This window comes from Poecile atricapillus, chromosome Z (assembly GCF_030490865.1).
Source record: "Poecile atricapillus isolate bPoeAtr1 chromosome Z, bPoeAtr1.hap1, whole genome shotgun sequence".
Taxonomy (NCBI): Eukaryota; Metazoa; Chordata; class Aves; order Passeriformes; family Paridae; genus Poecile; species Poecile atricapillus.
The window spans coordinates 36,127,519-36,148,815 of record NC_081289.1 but is presented as its reverse complement, the minus strand read 5'-3'; the positions used below and the strand labels follow the sequence as shown (position 1 = coordinate 36,148,815).

Below are 21,297 nucleotides of genomic sequence, written 5' to 3'. Positions count from 1 at the left end.
TGACTCATCTGTAGAGGAATATATACATTAAAATATCTCCAGATAAACTCTGTTGTGATGTTTTTCCCTGTTGCTTCAGTTTTCAAAGATTTTACATCATGTTAAGGAGGTAGTGTCCCAAGAATAACTGGTATATGCTAAAATTCAGTTGATTCAGCTCCTTTAAATGTTATGGGAGGTCTATAAGTGATGGGTGGCCCAAAACCCAAAGTCACCATTCTGTTCAAATAAACACACAAAGAAAGTATGTGCAAGACCTTTAACTCCTTCAGGAGCTTGGCTTTGTGCCATGCTTCTGACTTAATGGAATGACTGATTACAGGGTTGCTTGGGGCCATAACCACAAATAAGCATGTGTATCTCTGAGGTCATTGAAACCAGTTTTATTATATTCAGACTTACTAGAAATAAGTCATCTAGATTGATTTATATGTAAAATTACAGAATATTAGCCTACAGAAGGGCTGTTTAATTAAAAACTTTCACCTGTTTTGTTGTCCTGTAGTATTAAATTCACAGCTGCTTGTGTCTCTAGAAATACTGTTTTGTCTTTCTTAGAAGCTGATGTTAAGCATTCACTGTAAGGTTGGGATTTAAGTTGAATGTCTTCATTGAAATAAGTGAAATAAGGCTCATTTTCAGCACTGCTGCAGCTCCCAGCTGCCGGGTGGGACTTCCATCTTCCAGTGAGTTTGAAAATGTGATGGTGAGCTTTTGGGTTTCCTGTGGACTCCCTGTGCCTCTTATGAGCCAGAAGCTACCTCTATTCTACAAGAATTTCTGCATGCTTTTGTCCTAAAAGACTAAGATGAAGAAGGAACTATAAGGGACAATGAAGTTTATTTGAATGAGGTGTTTATGACTGATTACATTCTTCATCCAGAGGATTTTTTTCTAAAATAGTTGGATAGCACTACTTTCTCAGTATTTCTTCAGATTTCCTTTAAAGAACATGGCAGCCCTACACTGAAATCTTTGTAGGCCTTTGCTGCCACTTTGTCTTAGTGGATGGTACAAATGGGTTGCATAGCTGTAATTATTTATTGGCTATGTCATAATTAATTTCTCAATGTCTTTCTGTGTACCACAGCATGTGAGGAACTTGGGAAATTTATGATGCATACACAGCAGTGTATTATTCCAAACAACTAATTTCCTGTAGTAAGAAATAAATCTCAAATTCCTGATTATTTTGCAGCAAGATCAATGTAGAGTCCCAGAAAGAGAAGCAAGTCTGGTAGAGCAGAAACTGCTTATTGCCTGTGCTATTCTAGCTTGATTTTATTATGCAGAAATAATACATCCTGGTATTTTATATGGCCTAGCAAACTATAATTTTCTTCATTAATCTTTCAGTGGCTTCAAGTGCCAGAGGAGACAATAAATAGGGCTCCTGAACTCTGAAGAGGTAACCTTCTCCTAGCTTCCTAGGCAATAGGTATTTGCTGAGTTTATGTAAAGATTCAAATGGACTGTTGCTCTTTAGATAAAAAAAGGCATCACATTGCTCTTTCTTAAATGGTACATAAAATATGTGTTTTATGTGTTATCATATACCATATCATATATCATTATCATATGTCTTCATGCCCTAGCAGAAAACAATCTCAGTTCAAGGTCAGACAAGTGAATTTGGAGCTACTTCTCTTCAAGGTGAAATTCTGCATTTCTCATCTTCTCACATATGGCTAAAAGATAGTTGAGGAGAATATGTTTGCCTTGCCAGCAAATGCAACAAGACAGTACCCACTGGTTTGGTTTTTTTTTTCTTTTTGAAGTCTGAAAGTGCCAACTGACCTCTCCAAGGCAGCCTGTTCTCTGATTAATTTGGGTCAGCTTCATTGCACTGAGTTGCAGGTTTTTCTCTTAATCTACCTGTGTTTTTTTCCCCTTGTGTCTGAAGTTTCTTTGTATTGTGATCTCAAGCAGTCTTCCTGCTTTGGCATGAGGAGCAAAATTATTACTGTTCTTTGGCAGTGCTAGAATTTTGAAATATAACATACAATTTCTGTTGTGATAAAATGCTACATGAATTGTGCTCTCACAGACCTTTTTTATTTTTTTTATGAAGACTACTGAAAGAAGCAAACTACTTACTTTTTAGGGCTTTCATAAACCTTTGTGTGTGATCAGTTTTCTTCTATGGGTCTCTCTAGGCAGAACTTACAGCTGTTGTTGTCTAAAGGCCAGTGTTATGAAATACCATAACCTTTTGTGGCACTTGGGTTTCTCATCTGCCAGGAAGAAATGCAGTCCTCTGTTGTGCTGCCATCAGGGGTGGTTGTACTTTAATGTTAGAGTGGACAGTTAAGCCTAGCAGTTAAATATTGGTTTGATCTTCCAGGAGATCTTCAGACCTTAATTTATAGAAGGATGCTGCTTTGGAAAGTTAAAGCTACTTGGGAGAAAAAGCAACCCAAAAGCACATAAAAAAAAAAAACAACCAAACCACTTGTGGAGAAGAGTGCAAGCACTTAGCTAGCATAGAATTAAAGAGACTTAAAAATCTGGCATGTTTCAGTTCAAAACTCCCTGCTTTTGTAGTGCAACTTGACATAGCTCTAGTTTTATTGTCAAGAAAGGTTGATCAGTTTTGTGATTCGGGTAATGGCTTCAGTTTACCTGAATTGCTGTCTGAGATCCTTCTTGCTAACTGCCTGCCTCTTGATAGCTGTTCTAAAACATAGACAGGAATGGGGTTTGGTTGTTTTGTTTTTATGCTTGGAAGTCTAAAAAGTGTACAGAAGGGCTATAAAAGCTTACACCAATTGCAGTTGATTGTAAAACCTACTGGTTTCAGTGACATAAAGTGCAGATTATTGCAATACCAATATGAACTAAAGCTAATTTAGCAGAAATCAGGATTTGCCCCTGTGTGTTCTGATAACATAATTCAGCTAATTTGTCATTTCCTGCCTTTTTACCTCAATCTTTGACTGCATCCAGTAAAATCCTTGAGTGTGTGCTTGATACAAACTTGCATATAATGGTAAGTGTAAAGCACATTTTTATTCCAAAATAACTCTGATTAGTTGCCTTGCTGTCACTCCCCAACTGTTATCTATTAGCTGGGTGCTCTAACCAAGCAATTCAGAGAAGATAAATTTTATTTTAAACGCTACTGTGGTTTGAATTTTTAGTGTTTCACAATTGCTGTGACAAGCCACAAAACTTGTTTAACTCTTGTGAATCCCTGCATCTCTATATATTGAGGCACAAAGATGAAACAAATCAGTAAAGGTAATTTCAGTCTTTTTCATAACTTTCCAAATGGGTGGTTGCCATCTGCTCTGTTAAAGTATGTTTTTGAAGGGTGTCCCACAGTGCCCTCTGTAAAGATGTTGAAGAGTAGAAAAAGCGTAGTTCGTTCATAGGATCATTATGGTTTAAAAATCTCTCAAGATCATCAAGCCCAACCTTTGGTGAAATACCACCATGCCCACTAAACCTAACCACAGAGTGCCACCTCTACTTATTTATTTAGTACTTCTAAGGATGGTGACTTCACTGCTTTCCTGGGGAGCCTGTTTCAGGACTCTGCTGAACAGTCTCTCTATTCACTAGAAGTCATTACACATCTTCACATGAACAAATATTGGTTTTAATTTTCTGGGTTATTTTACCTTTTTGTGAGAATTTAGTTTTCATAAAAATTGGTTTTGACATAGGTCTGTAGCAGGTTCCATTTTTCCCCTGCTAAAAATATAAAATTATAAAAATGCTTACAGGAATTTGTTTGATGTGTCTGTGGCAAAGACTGAAGGTAAAGTCTAACTCCATCACAAATGCTTTCTAGCCAGATTTTAGGCCCTCTGTATATTGTGTAGGAATTTTGATTAATAGGCATCTGAAAAGAAGTGTTGCATTTTTTTTTTTCTTTAAATTTGGAATCCTCTGACAAGGTGCTTAAAATATTCCCTGGTGAGTAAATGATCATCATGTAAGCCTCAACTATATGTCAACATTTCTTCTTTTTCCATCAAGTTAAGATTGCTTTGCTTTTTGTGTTTCCTCAAGACTATTTCACTGAAATAGCAGTACATCTCTTGGTTCATGATAGTGTAGCTGGACTTTGTAGCTGACACAGAGTAAATTTTGGTAATCCTCAGGGAGGATTCCCTTGCCCTCATTATTATTTAATACCTGCCTTTGAATGGGACTGTGACTACAATCATTGACTGTGTATCAGGCAAGTTAATAAACTAGACTGGGAAGATTGTAGTGACTTAAAAGACAAGTGGTATGTGTTTGATTTCTTGGACCAGACTGATTTCAGGAAAGAAAAAGTTTAAGCAGAAGTTGCTGTCTAAAAATGGTACCTTTTGTAGTGTGCTAATATATTTGTGGACAGTCTTTTATGTGCATAATTGAGAAGCTTGTGAGGGAAGTTCTACTAAAAATGGACAGTACTGCAAGGAAAAACATGCAAGAGTTATAGTTTCTTGCCATACAATATAGTCTTTTAAAGCCTCAGCATCAGTATTTGTAATATTTGTGTATTGACTTAACCTAAATGGAAAATGCTCATTCTGTATGGCACTATTAAAAAAACTCCCAAACCCAAACAGCCCACCCTGCAAATCTGATAACATGATACCCTTTGGGTAGAAAAAGTGATACAGTTGATGTGTTTCAGAACATTAGTTTTATACATTTATGTATCTTATAGTGGGACTGGAGGGAGGGAAGAGGAGACTTCTTGGAAACAGGAGAATTTTGGGTGAGCATGTGTCATTTTGGGTGAGTGTTGCACAGTCTGTACTTGAAATTCTGTGGATACTTAAAGCCAAGGTGGGTCTGACTGTTCTCTGAATCACTTGATTCTTACAGTGAATAACATGAACATGACAAGGGATAGCTGGGATTTTTTTGATTGGGTTTTTTTCCTCTTTCTGCCAGTATGGACATTTCTTCAATGTGAGTTCTAAAGACAGTGTGAAGGTTAAATTGAACTCTGTGGATATGCATGCACCAAATTGTTTTCACTGATTAGATTTTGAATAATACTTTTCAGTTAAACCAGTAAAACTAAATTTAGATCAGCCCTTGTTAATGAAGGGTTGTTTTACTGCTAAAATAAAAGACTTGAAAAAGGAAACTTACGCACTAAAACCCTATTGCATTTCTTTGTCTCCTTCAAAAAATAACAAAAGGCAAGTGTCTTTATGTTATGTTGTGGTTCAGTGGTTTTTCCTCCACTCATAATTTCTGTATTTGTTGAGTACATCTTCCTGGTTATTCTCTTCAGTGCTTCGCTAAAATGAAAAATCAAAATCAGAACCTAAAAATTATTTCAGGCTTTAAATTTAGAGTGCACAAGAGTCATGGGCTTAGGCATAATTGTGTACCATCTCCTGAAATTTCCTGAATATGCACTATTAAAAAATAAACTAAATGTGGGGGGGGGGAAATATTTCCAGAATTAAATTGCTGAACGTAATTTTCTCCAATGTCTGCCACATACTGAAAAAAACTCGGAGAAGTGAATAGCCATGGGACTGATATATGGCTGATAAGCTCTTTTTTGTAGTGCTACAGAATGTGTGCCTCTGTTTTCAGCTAATGGCTTAAAATGCGTGTGTCTTGAAAAGGCTTTATGTGTATTCAAAAGGTGTACTGTCAAAAAAAGGTACTTTAATATCCATACTGTTAATTTGGGTAAGAAAATCAACATTTTAACTCGAATTGCTATATTCTCAAGCCTTTAAATATTTGTTCTTGTACTGTTATGAATTGCAAAAGTTATTTATGTTTCATTTTTTTCAGTGGAAAGTGGTGAAGAGAAGTAATGTGGTGCCATATTGTATTGCAGAACAGTAAATCTAATAAGGCCTGCTGGGCCCACTTTTATTATCTAAAATAGATTTAAAAAAGGCAGCAGAGGTTCCAGCTAAGAATTCTAATTCTTAGCTTCAGAAGCTTTATATATTTTATATATGTATTGCATACATATATAAAATAAAGAAAATTTGAGTTATTGTCAGGCAGTCATTTGGCACAGATGAATGTTTTAAAGGACAACTTCAGGGATATGTTTGAAAGAATATTTATCAGGTAAAAGCAAAGTATCTTGAAGTTTCAGAAGAATAGAATTAGCAATTTTGCATTGCAGGGTATAGTTGGTAGTGAAGCTAGTTTATAAAATAGCTGTGAGAATAGCAGAAAACATTTCTGATTTAGGAATGAAACTATCTTTTCACAGACCTATGGTACATGCTGTGGTGAAGAAATTCACGGATCAGAGACAAAGACAGGAGCTGTTTTTCTCCTTATGATTTCATCAATTTCCTCTTACGAGGACACTGATGGTGTCCCACTGTTCAGCATATGAAAGTATTAATTACTTCTTTCATTTCTCTCCATTGTGTTTTTGGTTTTTTTTTGTTTGTTTGTTTGTTTTTTTAAACTGTGCATGAATAATCAAGTAATACTATTCCAGGCAGCTGGAATTAATTGGGATTTCAAATTTCACATACTCCCATCTTTCAGTGTTTATGTCAGGCTAAGTCTTAAACTGAGGGGAGTGAGGTGCATTTACAGTTAATATTAAGGCCATTTTATTTCTTCATAGGAGGAAATACATAGAAATGGAAAAGCTTATACAATGCAGAAGGAGTTCAAAACCATTATAGCTGGCTTTTGAAATATTTATATTCTGGTAAAAAAAAATTAAAGGCCATCTTGACCTTCTTGTAATTAAAATGTTTTGAACTTCTAGTTATATAAAGATTTCAAAGCTCTCTTAGTCAATAAGAAAATCAATAGATGCAGTATGTTTAAGTGTAGTTAAAGCAATTCCTAATAGCATTTGGTGTTATATGTAAGCATTGCTACCACTTCCTTCTTTTGAATAACATCTTGCATCTTGAGTTGCAATATTATAAAGTCTACAAGCATGTAGCTGATGGGCTGCTGGATCATAGCCAGTTACTGGCAGACACAGTTATATCACAGCAGATATAATCATTGATGGAAAAAAACAAGGAAAAAGTTATTGCTTATTTTAAAAGATCAATTTCTTTAAAAGACATAGTAGTGCAGTATAGAAAAATATTAGAAAGTGTGTGTATAAATATATATACACACACACACACACATATATATATGCACTTTATACTTTATATGGTATAAGACCATAACCTTTGCATTTTTACTGGTTTTCTTTGTGATTTTACTTGTTTTCTTTAGTATTTTTGTTTGTTTTTGGCAGTGGTTGCAATCATCTAATGGTATAGTTGCAGTTGTCTCACTCATCCATCTTTTCCACACTGTTTATATCTAATTCAGGAAAGGCTCATCCAAGAAAGTTTACAAATAAAACACTATTTACAGACCAGTTACTCGTAGCTCCTCTTTGTTCTGGTACTAAACTGAAGCTGTAGAATTGCTTTCATAGTCCAAAATACAGAATTAATATTATCATTTGTTAATGTATTTTCCAGAGGTCCTGTACTAACTCTGTATAGAGTTAATAGCTTTCACTAGTAATTACATAAGACAGGAAAATTATTTTAAAACTAGATGTTGTCTTCAGTGTTTGAACTCCTGAGTTCAGCTGTTTCTATACAGTTAGAAAAGGACCATAATATTGGCAGAAGTTAACTAGATACGAAGTTCTTGTAAGCTAATTTCTCTTTTATGATGTCATATTTTCCTTTAATTAGTTTAAAATATGATTTGAACCTAGGTGTTTCCATCAATCTGTATGTATTGTCCCACTCGGAGCCAGCTAGCAGCTCTGGATCCTGTATGTCACCTAGCTAGTTGTTGCCAAGTATTTCCTTTCTGAAAGCAGCTGGATTATTAGATTTTCCTTAGAGATGCGCCTAAGAACAGTTTTTCTTGAGACAAATCAAAAGCTGCAACTTGAAACTTAGAGGATACACAGATTTTGGTCTCCTGAAGTTATCCCTAGTTGATAAATACTATAGAGTTTTGTGGTTTTATTTTTGGGTGTTGTTTTTTTAAGGGGTGGTGTTCTTTTGTTGTTGTTTGTGGTGGGTTTTTGGTTTTTTTTGTTTTTTGTGAAATGGCATGGGTAAAACTTTACTATCTGCTGTATTTGAAGGCAAATTCCACTTTAACAACTGTTGAGAAGGATGAACTTTAATACACATCATGTTGGATGTAATTTTCCCAAGAATTATACCAGAATGGCAAATAGTTCCTTTGAGTCTTTAAACATTTAGATGAATGTACTTAACCTTATTACTTTCCTAAGACATCTCTGCATATTAAGTAGTATTTTCTGACTTTTACTTTATCCTGTCAAAACAGACAATGTGTGTATATATATATATATATATAGTTAGTCGGCAGGCAAGTATGACAAGCTCTTCTTCCCTGCTTTGACCACCACCTGCCTAACAACCTGTAGTTGTCTGTAGTTTGTTGTAAGTAGTTCGGAGGATTTACTTAGCTGCTGTGTGTTTTGGGGATGTGAAGCTGTTTGTACTCAAGCAAGTAGTCTCTTGGATGTGTTTCCAGTCTTGTTGTCTATATAAGTAACATATAGTCTTGAAAGCATCCTAAGGGTGTCTCATTAGTATCCACTGTAAAAATACCCTAGGGTGTTTTGCCATTGCTATTTAAGAAAAAAACCACTAAATTAGTACTGTTTAAAGATGTCTGAGGATAAACAACAATGAACCTCCATGTTCAACCTTGCCAGTCCATCACTGACTATCTATTTTATGTGAGAGATGTCTGGTCAATGGCTTCCTGCATGCGCAGTTGGGAATTCTCCTTTTCCTTTAAAATGTGTTGTCTACTTCAGATGCTGATGGTAATTTTCAGCATATGGGGACCATTAGCAATATTGAAGCTGGATATAAGGCTTAACTCGTTAAATCACTTTAGAATGTCGCATCTGTTTTTTTACCCTAGTGTTAACACCTGGATCAGTTTAACACCAGCACAGAAGTTTGGGACATATATAGCTGTTAATTTTGAAAACACCTGGAATATTTTTGTGTGCGTATGCATGTATATGTGCACGTGCGAATGGCTGTATCTCTGGCATTTTTAGGTTTGATGAATAAAAGCTCAGTGAGTTGTGCTCAAGGTGTGTACTGACCTGTGGCAAATAAGTGATTTATGGCAGGAGGCAGAAGCATTGCATCAAGTGGATTAGAAATTATGATTTTGTCTTTACAATTTTTTTGTCTTTCTTCAGCTTTCTATTTCTGAAGAACTGATAACTGAATCTAATTTCTTTCCTTCCCCCTGCCCCCCAGCACGTCCATTTGTTGTACACTAAGTAAGATAGCCCATTCTCCTGGGATGTGTGAAACAGGCAGGCATTGCAAATTGAAGAAAGAACGTCCCCTGCCTGAGTGTGCAACTCTATTCAGAGCCTGCTTGGAAGTAAAATGCCAATTATGTTGGAATTTTGAGAAACGACTTTCTCAGGTGACCTGCTGCCTTTTAGTGAGAGCAGAGTTTGCAGCTCTGGCAAGGAATGATGACTGCAGTTGGAGAGCTTCTCTTATGCCCATTAGCAAAATTGGACTAATTTGCAGGACATAACCTCAAGGTAAACTGTGACTGAAGCAGGAAACAAGGCTAATATGGCATTTTATAATTTCCTTTATCCCAGAGTCTTTTCCAGAGCCAGCAATTAATATAATTTTGTATCTGCAGAGAGTAAGGGTGGCTGCTAGCACAGGAGGCTTTACTGGAGACAAACTGGCACTGCTGCCAGGCTGAGGAGGTGTTGCTTTCAGAATTTCTGCTGGAACTGGAGACCAAGCAGGATTAACAGCTTGGTGATTCAGTAACTAGATAAAAAACAGAGCCTTGCCACAGCCAGGAGCCAGGGCAGCCCAAGACCTGGGCATTGGGCACTTGGCTGGGGACAAGGACCGGCTGGGATACAGGTTCAGCTCAGCAAAACCCTTTGTTGTCAGTGTAGGGCCTGGGGAGCTGAGACTGTCCCTGCTGAGGTGTCCCTGGGGCTGGGGCTGATGGCCATGGGAGACTCACATGGGGTCCTGAGCTCTGCGCAGCATCGGAGACCTGGCGTGAGGTCCTGGGACTGTGGGCAGGGGATGGGAACCTCGGGAGCGGGGTCAGGCTGTCAAAGCTCATTAGTGCCCTTGAACCATGTGGAAACCATACACATAGAAATTTTAACTTCATTTAAAATTTAATCTATAGAAAGTACAGCATTTGATGTGACTAAACACTGAGTAAGGTGGAACTGTCAGCTTCTGTATTCTTTATGCTGTTGGGTAGGTACTAGAATTTGTTGCATTTACATGCACAAGAAACTAGGACTATTATAGAACTGCCTGTTGAAATCTCTACCTAAATAAAGTTTTCTTCTTGCAATCTTCAGGGCTTCCTTTGATTTTCTGTTGTGTGTGGGGCTTTTTTTGTTGTCTGTTTCTTTGTTTCAATTTTTAATATGGACAGGTCTAAACAGAAAAGGATCAAAGACGCATGAAATTTGTTGGTAAAGCTGTGAATAAGATTAAACTGAATTAATGCCTTTGGAATGTACACTAGGTTTCTTTGTGATACAAGCAGTTTACTTTTGGTGGGGATGAGTTCAATATGAATGTCTGCTGCATGAAAACTATCATCTTTAGAGAAAAGGCAAAAGAAATTCTAAAAGCTACCATTTCCTGGGAGCAACCTGGGAACTGTCTGGACTCTTTGCCCCTGAGGAGGATGGTTGTGCTGGCAATGTTATTGCCACTTACTTTCTTATTGTTTCCCAAAAAAAACCCCACTTTTGCAGTTCAGGGTTTCAACTCTAAATCCTGACATCTGATAGCCATTCTTGGCCTTTGGAAGGCTGTTGTCTAATATATTATGTTTTTCTCAGAGAAAGGACTCTTTCTCAGAGAAAGGACTCTTTCTTGCCTGACACCTGCTTTATTTTTGCCAAATTCCTTGGTTTCTGATAGTGGTTCTGAGAGTTATACTACGAAGAGAAATCACAAACAGAGGAATTAGGTTTCAAGAAAGGACAACACAGAAGGACAAGATAAATAATGTGGAAACAACGATCTTGTTTTCCTCCAGTGTTCTTTTGTGACTCACCTAAAATGAGAAAAATGTGTGTGGGGTTGGGAAAACAAATACAGGCAACCTGATCCACTGCATAAGCAGAAGTCAAAATGAAAATTTTCAAATATTCTAAAAAGCATCATCAGATCTTTAAAGGATTTAAGCTGACCTCTCTATAACCTCTGTGTGCTCAGATACAAAAGGACATGCTGAGAGGAAGCGTGTCTGAAAGCATTACAGCAGGATGCTCTGGACAATGGAAATGCTGAGCTGTGTGGTATTTGGAGTATTTGCATGGAGATTCTGTGGTGCAGTATATCAGTTTTGAGCATTTTTCTTCCCAGAACAAGACAACATTCCTGAAACCTGAATACTACAAGAAAAAAAAAAGGGGGGCATTTGCATATAGGTTCTAAGAAAATGGAGAATGTGAGTGGAGTCTTGGAATATGAATTAGTCATGTATTTTAAATGCAGGCTTGAGTTTCACACCTTTTTTTTCCTTCCTCATCTGAATTGAAAAATTATTAATTATAGGAGGGTATTTATTGGTAAGGCAGATAGAGGTTTTGAATAGAGAATAAGATTTAAATCAACTCTCTTGTTTAGTATTTTGAATAGAAGAGTCTTGAGCTGGCTGGATTCTTAATTACCCTAATAAAATAAATGCTAAATGAGTTAAGCTCAGTAGTAACAACATTGCATCTTTAAATAATTGCTTAAATACAACTAATTAAATTCTAGTCATCTTTTTGCACTAAGCAGGTCTTACACCTTCTCCCACTGCATAAATTTAAATGCAAATCTTTGGATTTGTACAAACACTATATGAGGCAGATTTTTAGAGTAACGAATTAGACTTAGAGACTGCTAATGGCTGGCATGAGTTCTTGCCAGTGTGGTTGTAAGCATAAATGCTGAAAACTGCAGCATTTTTTTTCTAATTAAGTTGACAGACTTGAATTCATAAGCTAATACAATGTAAAAATGTTTTTTTCCCCCTTAATTGTAAATACAAGAAATTCAAAAAGAAAGTGTATTTTCATCTGTTAAATATTCTGTGGTCTGTCTTCAACAAGGTGTTGCAGAAAATATTGTCAGTCAAAATATGCACAGGACAATTATACAGGGAGAATGCTCTGTCCAGAAGCAGAAAATTGCACACTACTATCAACTTTTGTACTTATTGTTTATCTATGTTAGCAAAATCCATTCCAACATCTAAATTAAAATTTCAATATAAAAGGACAATTGGGGTTTTAGTTCTGAATTACTGGAGGATCCATTGTTTCAACAATAATGTTTGCAAGATTTTCATATTTCTTGTACATTTTAATTATAACTCATCAAATCTTAACTGATTACTCCTGGATTAGACTCAGAAGAATGTCACTGAAGGGTGTTTTAATTTAAGGGAAACAGCATAACGTCTGTTTCTAACATTTTAAAAGCCAATTTATATGGAAATTTTGCTCTAGAAGAAAGTCAATAGATATGTAGTTTAACACCTCCTGTTAAAATTCAAAACTTGATGCAATACCAAACAATGCCATTTTTTTCTTGTAGCAGTGTGATTGCATTTTCACAGCCTTTCATTTGTAGCCATTTTCTTCTGTTAAAATTAAATTTTTATTTGTCTTTTGTAGTCGAGCTATCAAGACAAACCAGGACCTTTTGCCTGAGACGCCGTGGATCCATATCTTCTACAATGACTTTTGGGGGACACTGCTTACTCACAGCGGGAGCCACAAGTCCTACCGACCTCTCTGCACCCTTTCCTTCCGCATTAACCATGCTGTTGGGGGAATGGACCCGTGGGGCTACCACCTTGTAAATGTCCTCTTACATGCTGCAGTCACTGGCCTTTTCACAAACTTCTCCAGAATTCTGTTTGGCGATGGGTACTGGACCTTGATAGCCGGCCTGCTGTTTGCATCTCATCCCATCCACACGGAAGCTGTAGCAGGGATTGTAGGAAGGGCAGATATTGGAGCCTGCCTCTTCTTTCTGCTTTCCCTCATGTGTTACGTGAAGCACTGCTCTACCAGAGGTTCCTCACCGAGTACTTGGGGCTGGATCTTGGGAGCAGGGCTGTGTGCTGGATGCAGCATGCTGTGGAAGGAGCAAGGAGTGACTGTTCTGGCCATTTCAGCCGTGTACGATATCTTTGTATTTCATCGACTGAAAATGAATCAGATCGTTTCTGCTTTATACAAGGTGAGTCTTCTCTGTGGTAACCTATTTGTGAGGCACTGTTCACTATTAAACAGATGCTAAATGAGTTTTTGAGTACACAGTAATTCTTAGTAGTTTAGTCAACTCCCAAAAATAAGCACAGATGTTTAATGCTGAAAGAACACTTCAAGAGCTTTAGTATGGTCTTTTTACATTTTGTTTAAGCAATGTGTTATTAGCCATTGCTATTATTCAGTGCCGGGGATGGGCTTTTTCAATTACTTTCCTTACTTCCAGCAGCTTCCTCATTCTGTTTACTGTCAAGCACTGGTTATCTGAATTGAGCACTGGATATCTGACTGCCTTTTGCAAAGAATTCATTCATGCTCTTCTCGTATCTTGCAAACTCAGCTTAGTTTGGTCAGGCGTGCAAGTGTGACAGCTGATATCATCAACTTTGCTCCCTGAGGCAAAGATAAAACTCTTATTGTTCTAGTTTAACAGAGATGCATGGGGCTTGGTGCATGCCTTTGGCAGCATGTATTCTTTCCTTCCCCTAGTAGGAACTATGACTTAAATGTATTACTGTCTTAATAAAATAAGTATTTCCTATTTTTTAACTTCTTCCCCGAGAACAAACAAGTAAAATAAGCAAACAAGCTCACTGAATCCCCCAGCTTACACAAAACTGTGTATTTTAGTGGTACTCAGAAACCCGAGTTAAAATCAAGAGTCCTTTACAGCAGTGGCTGTACAAATGAGTAAGCTGAGTGTATGTAATTTTCTTTTCAGTGAAATGGCTGTCAGAAAAATACTATTTTGACAAAAGGACAGCAGTATTTCATATGGACGCGTGTTGTCACGTTTTGCAGTTAGATGTAGATTGCAAATATGTATTTTGTTTCATTGTTTTTCTTACTTATCTCAAACACCTTGATTTGAAAATTTGGATTTCTTTTTGAAATTGATTGAAAAGAAATTGTAGTTTTTGATAAAGCAATGATGACTTTGGTTCATACAGACTATATAGCTGTAATATAAAGGGAAAGTAGTAGAGTAAAAAACCCCAAAACACCCAGTCACTTGTAGCTTCTTTTCTAATGGCTCTAAGGTGTTGACTTAGTTATTATGCTCTTTCCTAACAAAATGGAAAAGGAAAGAATAATTTCATATATGTATACCCACATACTTGGGTATTTTTATTCGTGTATAATGACATATGTAAGACCCCTGAATGTCAATAGCCAAATACTGTATGGTACATTGTGCATCTAACACTGAGCAGAAACAAACAGGAAACTGAGTAAGTTGTTGCATTTATTTTTTTCCTTAAAGTTCATCTGCAACAGCAGGCTTCATACTGAAAGGCACAAAGATGAGACTTTTTCAAATGCTTAAAGAAGTTTAGTTAATAACTCAAGTGTTACCCTATCTTATGGAATTAAACAGTGGTAAAAACATTCATATGACAGAATATTCTGAACATCTAGAAAGTTTTTATTATTGAACACTCCTTGCTCAAACCCACAATATTTTCAGATGTTTCTGGTAGACTTTTAATTTAGAAAAGCTTGTTCTCATCTTTTTCTTCCTTTTCCATGCCAGGGCCAGAGTAAGATTGGTCCAGAAGAGACCTGAATGACACAGGTGAAATCCAAGCTTCTACATCCTAACTTTTTGAATACAAGGTCTGTCTTCCTAGAGAGCTCTGTGGAGCTCTAAATTTGGACAGCTGACTTGTGAGGTTTTTTTTGCACCCAGCATCAGAGTTGTCTTAGACAGTAAGCTGGTGTCTTTTGAAAATTTGTTTTTTTATCTGTAATGCTAGAAGGAGTAATTCTTTGTTTTGCAGATTACAGACCTTTGTGAAGATTTGATTTTTGCTGCAGACAGTTTTATAAGGAGAGACTATTGAAAGAAAGTGTGAATATTTTGATTAATTGGCCAGAAATGCATTTTTTAAATTCACTAAATTACAAGGCTGCATATTTCTTGTACATATGGTCAGGCTGAGGGCTGCTCAGCCTGAAAAAATTAGAAAGAATTGCATCTGTATACCTGTTATGGAATTTATTCTTGGTGTTTTCCTAGTGTAATACTGGGAGAGGGCAATTTCAGGAGAAAGGGAAAAAAATATGTCAAAAAGGTCAGTTGAGGAAAAAGTTACCATCTTTTGTAGCATGTTGGAGGGCAAAAGTGTTGAATGGAGCTGAGGAAGAAAGGAAAATAATTTAAAAGATGTTTAGCTCAAGCCTGTACTACCTAAGTAAGCAGTAACTGAATGCTTTCTAACGAGCTGATATAGCTGTTTCCTAGGCTGTGCTGCAAACTGAACTGAGAGGAAATGCAGGTAAAAAAATAACCTTTAAACACCACACCCCTCACCCAAATATCCCAGATACATCTTTTAGGAGTTACTTCAAACCTGAATCAGTTCAGTTATATTCAGTCCTTGTCATTGCCCTACAGATAGCTGTACTGATTAACAGTGAGAGGAAAGATGCAGTGTGAGCACAGGAGCAAGGAATGGAGAGAGATGGGGGAGTGGCTGGTTAGGGACCTGGCTGGTATGCTGCCAGACTATGGCTTTTAACTTTGAAAATGATGACATTTTTCAGAATATACCACTGGGGAAATTGAGACACAAATATTTCTGTTTAAAGAATAGTGAAACTACTGGCAGTCTTCAGGATGGTCAGTAAAGTATAAACTGGTACAAGCAACTTGAAAAATGCTCCAGCTGATGGTAGGATATGGTACTGGGTGACAAGCTTATTTTTTTCCATTGTGTTCTTATCTTTGGGCCAATATCCAGTGGTATAAAATGATGGCTACTGTTCAAGACCAGTTATCATGTGCATCCTGATTTGTCACACTGAGAACATGAAAACATCCCAGTTTGCAATTTGAGTAGACTGGCAGGACTTCTAACCAAGGTTGCTGAAAAGCTGGACCACTAGCTGAGCAGATTAATGCTACCCTTTATGTAGAAGCTATTCCTGAGGCATCTTAAAAATTTGTATTGTACCCACTTATTAGACTATCCAGCGCTTTTCTTTGTCATCTGGGTATTGGTTATTCAGTAGAACTTGGCTGCTGATTTTTTTTCTTTTGCCAAGTCTTGTATTCCTGTCTGCCTGTGATGCTCTCACTCTGGCTGGAAAAGTTGTAAGTCTGGACTCCATCTCATTTGGTTAGCTCTATTTTATTCTGATTGGCTGACATGAAGGTATTCACTGTCTTTGAGTCAGAAGATTGTGATGGAATTGTATTTATTGCAGTCATAAATGAGTTGTTTGAAATGAGAGTAATGGAAAAGTGGTGTTCTACTGGGGTAAAGCATTCCTTGTGGAAGTAAGTTAGACACTCATTTTATTTTTTGGCCTTCTAGGCCTTGAGTAATTTCCAGTGTAAGTTGCATAGCAGGTTTGCGGATTGATTGAGTTGTCAGGTGGGATAGGTATCAGAGATTGTACCTGTCAGCAGCTGGAGTTGTGCAAGTTAAACCATCAGAGGTGTAGAACTGGGAGGGGGAGCTTGAATATGGGAGAGAGCTGTGATCAAGTTTGTTAATACAGAAAATATGCAAATACAGAGGCTTAATTGTTTTGTACTTGAAATATTCAACTTGAGTGCAGAAGCATTAATCAACAGTCTTCTGTACAATTAATAGTACAAAGCTAATACAAACCCTACTGTGCTGCTCTTTTTTCATCTTGTTGGTATTTTAGTTTTTCTTTTGTTTGCTTTGTTCTTTTGTTTTTGTTTTTTTTTAAAGTGTGAGTGGACCTAAATAACATTAACAGTTAAAAAGAGGAGGAAAATGCATTTAAAGCTCATTTTTAATATAATGTTAATGATAAAGTATTTATTGCTCTGTGGCTTATGTATACAAAGTGCCATGCAGATATAACTAAATCAGATCTAAGTTCTACTAATGTTGCACTGCTACAATACAGTAACATTTTACCAGATCTACATATAGTTAATACGGGGGGTTTGTTATACCAAAAAAAGGAAATGTATCTTTTCCCATCGTTTACTTGATTAAAATCTCCCTCTGGGAGGTCTGTCTCCCATGTGGAATTAGTTACTGGTGTCTATAGCTTAACATGATCCACAAATTGGATTGCAGGATGTGTTATCTAGGCTTCTGTGCTATTATAGCAGTACTGGTTTTGTAAAAGACAATTTTATTGTAGGCCAATATTTTATTTAAGGTAATGATGTAAAGCTGGGGCCTCCGTGGATGACGTGGTCAACCACCAAACCAAGTTTTATAAAAATCTACTTTCTTTTATGGTCTTGGAACACTCTTAGTTGTGGGTGATATGCTGCTGGGTATTAGATAAAGCTACTGATTTTTGAGAGCATTCTAAACTTCAAGTAGGCCACTTTCTGTATTCTTTAGTCTTTGAAGTTGCTACTTTTATAACTATTACGCTTTGAAAAGTAATGTCAAAATAAAATGCTGCTCTTGATTTAAATTTGCAGTTTTATCCTTCTCTTCTGAGGAGCTCTAAAGCCTTAGTAATGTAGTAGTCAGTATTCCTTATTGTTCATCTCTTCTCTGTTTGCAAGTTATGCTGTTTTCCAGTAGTGTTTCATCATTATATAAAATCTAACTCAGTGGGTTTTTTTTCTACTTGTTTCTCACCATCTAAGGAATTTTATTAAGCTGCGCTTACCCGAGATCTTGATATTTCGGAACAACTGATTTGGAGCCTATTATATTTTGTAAGTTATTTCTCTTTTGAGTGGGCATGGTCCAGTCTTGTCTCCATGTCTTTGAAGTACATTATTTACAGTGTTTAGACTGTTAGGGCAGCTGCTACTCCTTGCAGGACAGACTTTATCCTTGGAGTCAGATATTTAGTAAATATGTTTTTCATCGAGACTGCTTTTATTCCAGATAAAAATAATAAATAACTTACAATTCAAAACATGACTTGACCTCTCATGGGTTCCCTTTGTCTAACAAGAACCACATATTCAAGTGCACTGAGCTGTTAAGTGTTGCATTTGTGGGCTGGGTAACCCTTAGCATTTCAAGAAGTGTGGAGGAGATTGGGGGCTCTGTTGCCAGCTGGGGCCTCATATATCCCTGGCATCTCTCATTCTGCAGTAGTCAGCTGGGGGTTAATTTTCCTGTCAGCTTTAAGGCTGTACAAAATGCTGAAAACGGTGAGACAAATGTGCCTGCACATACATTGCTCATATTTGCAGATGAGCCAGCCTGATGCTTTTCTCTTCACACTGCTGGATGGCAACAGCATGAGGCCTGTGTGGTCCTGACCATCGCTCCCCACCCCCCCAGATATTTCCTAGACACAAGAAGCTTTTTCCAATTTACTTCTCCCTTGACAATTTCAAGTAGCTAATACTGCTGTTTCCTGTAGTTACCACAGCTCCTTGCTGCTTTTCTGTTTGATCCTGAAATCAGAAAAGCAAGATTGGCCTCCGCTATCTTCTCAGAGATATTGATCTCCTGCAGGTCCCTGTGATGTTGGTGGAATGGTACTGAATTGGACATCAATATGTATAAATAGCTGTTGTTTCCTGAAAATATTTTCATGGGGTGATTTAAACCACTGGAACAGATCACATATGACAGAAATACAGCATCCTAAGGCAAATTTATCAGAGTTGTATCTTGTTAAAAAGGAGGGATCATAAGATGTCTTGCTGAAGCTGCTGACACTTGCATAATAGGGATTATATTTTAATATTAAATCTGTAATGTCTTCATTGGAATTGCTACTGAAATCCCCACTACTTTTATCCATCCACTTGAAGTCTACAGTAATATTTAGAAGCCTTTATTTGAGAATGCCTCTCTAGAATGATGAAAAAAGGAAAGACTTCTCTAATAAACGAGTAAGTAAATAAAGAAAGAGAGAAGGCTTTTCTTATTTACAGGATCTGTGGAGAGCCTTCAGTTTACCAGAGAGGTTAGTTTACCAGGGAAATGTTGTTACTGTCTTCAGTCCTGCATAAGATTTATACTGCATAGTAGCATACAAAGTATGCTCTGTTGCTCCATTCTTCTCTGTTGTGGTTTAACCTCAGCCAGCACCTCAGCCCCATACAGCTGCTAGCTCACTCTGTCCACTTAGGATGGGGAAGGGGACAACTCAGAGAATAAGGTAGTTTGATAGGTGAAGCAAAATCTGTGTGTGCAAACAAAACAAGGAATTCATTCAGTGGTTCCCATGGGCAAGAAGGTGTTCAGCCACATCCAGGAGAGCAGGGCTCTATCATGCACTGCCATTACTTGGGAAGACAAACATCATCACTCCGAAAATCTACCCCTTCCTGCTCCTCCCTTTAGCTTTATGTGCTGAGCATGATGGCATGTGTCTGAGACATCCCTACGATCAGCTGTCCTGGCTGTGCCCATGTGTCTGAAACATCCCTATGATCAGCTGTCCTGGCTGTGCCCCCTCCCAGCTCCTCGCTGGTGCACACCTCGCAGTGTGAAGGGTAGAAAAAGCCTTGATGCTATGTGAGCACTGCTCAGCAATAGCTAAAACATCCCTGCGACATCAACACTCTTTCCAGCTCAAATCCAGAACTGCCCCATTCTACTGTGAAGAAAACTAACTCAATCAGACAAAACCAGCACATTCTCCCTGGCTTAAAGGGGATCTCTCTAAGAGGGACAAGGTAAGAAAGTTTCCACAGGCTTTGCTTAGTTTTTGTTAGCACTTATTTTTCATTCTGAGGTTACATGCCAGTTACTGACATCAACAGCATGACTTTTTCATGGTGGTTTTTAATTACAGGGGGGATTGCTACTTTCACTTCTACAAAGTCTTTGCAAATAATATCAATCAGAAAATGTTACTCTCTTAATTATTAATGCTTTCATAATATTTAAGGAATATTAATTAAGCACCAAGCTTATCATACTGTCTAAGAACTGAGTTTCAAAATATTGGGCATTATTACAGATGTATGTTTTTTCATCTTAGCAATTACTTAGCTCCCTAATTAAAGAAACTGTAAAACTGTTTTCCTGGAAGCTGACAATTTTCCTGTTTAAAATATCAATATTAAAGAACAGTTAAATTTCATGCTTTTTGGTAGGGTTAGTCAATGTTTAATACGTTTAATACTTAAATGTATTTTATGCTGTGATAAGGAGATTTGGATTTCCACAAACTTTGAGGGATAAAAAATATCTGTAGCTTTGGCCAATCTTCAGTTTTCCATTTGTTCACTAGCTAAAAAGCCATATTTCTTCCGCTCTGGCTTTGCTTCTCCCATGGGTCAGTTGACCGGGTACTGGGCGCAGGATGAGAAAAACACCATACGGTGCTAAAGCTCACTGGTGTTTTAATGAGCTAAACATTTCCTGGTGTTATTCCTTTTGTGCAGACCTTCCTCAGGAATTATGCCTTTCTGCTTAAGCCTGGTCTAGTGCCATGGTTAAAATGCATGCGTTCATGGTTGTATTCGTCAAGTATGGGCTGTGTTCGTTAAATGCCACGCAGAAAGTTTATACCTGTGCCTGTGTGTTCAATCATGAGTACTTGGCATTAGTTTCCTAATGTCATGTTTAGACACCTGAATGTCCTGGTTTGATGAAGTCAGGAATGCTTGTAGCTCCTGATGAGCTTTACCTAATGAACTCATTGCACTTGGTCAAATCACGGCTAAATAGCAAGCTAAACCTCCTGCTCCCAGAAGTCAGGGCATACAATAGTAGTGCAAGAAGAGGGTAAACCTGGAAGTATGTCTTCAATTAGAATCAGATAGATCAGGGAGCAGGTAAATCTTCTGGATGCTCTGAGTTCTGACTTGCAGCAGTTTGTTACAGCACCTTTGGGAAAGATAAGGCTGCCCAGAGTGTGAAGGTCAGGCTCCTGATTTTTTGAGCATCTTAACTGTGGTCGTCTAAGTTTCAGAGCTGTAGTCCTCTGGCAGCATCCCGAGTCTATTCTATAGAGCTGCATTCTCAGCTGTGTTCTTGGAGTCCTACCCAAGAGACAGCCATTCCTGGTACATGAACATGAGCTCTGGTTCTGAACCTGAGAGAACTTTTGAAGGAACAGAACCATACACCTGAGCCACAAGGGAGATTTTTTTCTGATACTAGGTTCAA

At 37.5% G+C, this 21,297-nt stretch overlaps 1 protein-coding gene across 1 annotated transcript in view; it reads left to right on the top strand.

The window, feature by feature from the left end:
- LOC131573488 (protein O-mannosyl-transferase TMTC2) overlaps window positions 1-21,297 on the top strand; it is a 235,992-nt gene that overhangs the window by 89,829 nt on the left and 124,866 nt on the right. The window contains exon 2 of the mRNA XM_058827489.1: window positions 12,662-13,232. Within this exon, the coding sequence (XP_058683472.1) occupies window positions 12,662-13,232 (571 nt within the window). The remainder of the gene's footprint in view (window positions 1-12,661; window positions 13,233-21,297) is intronic.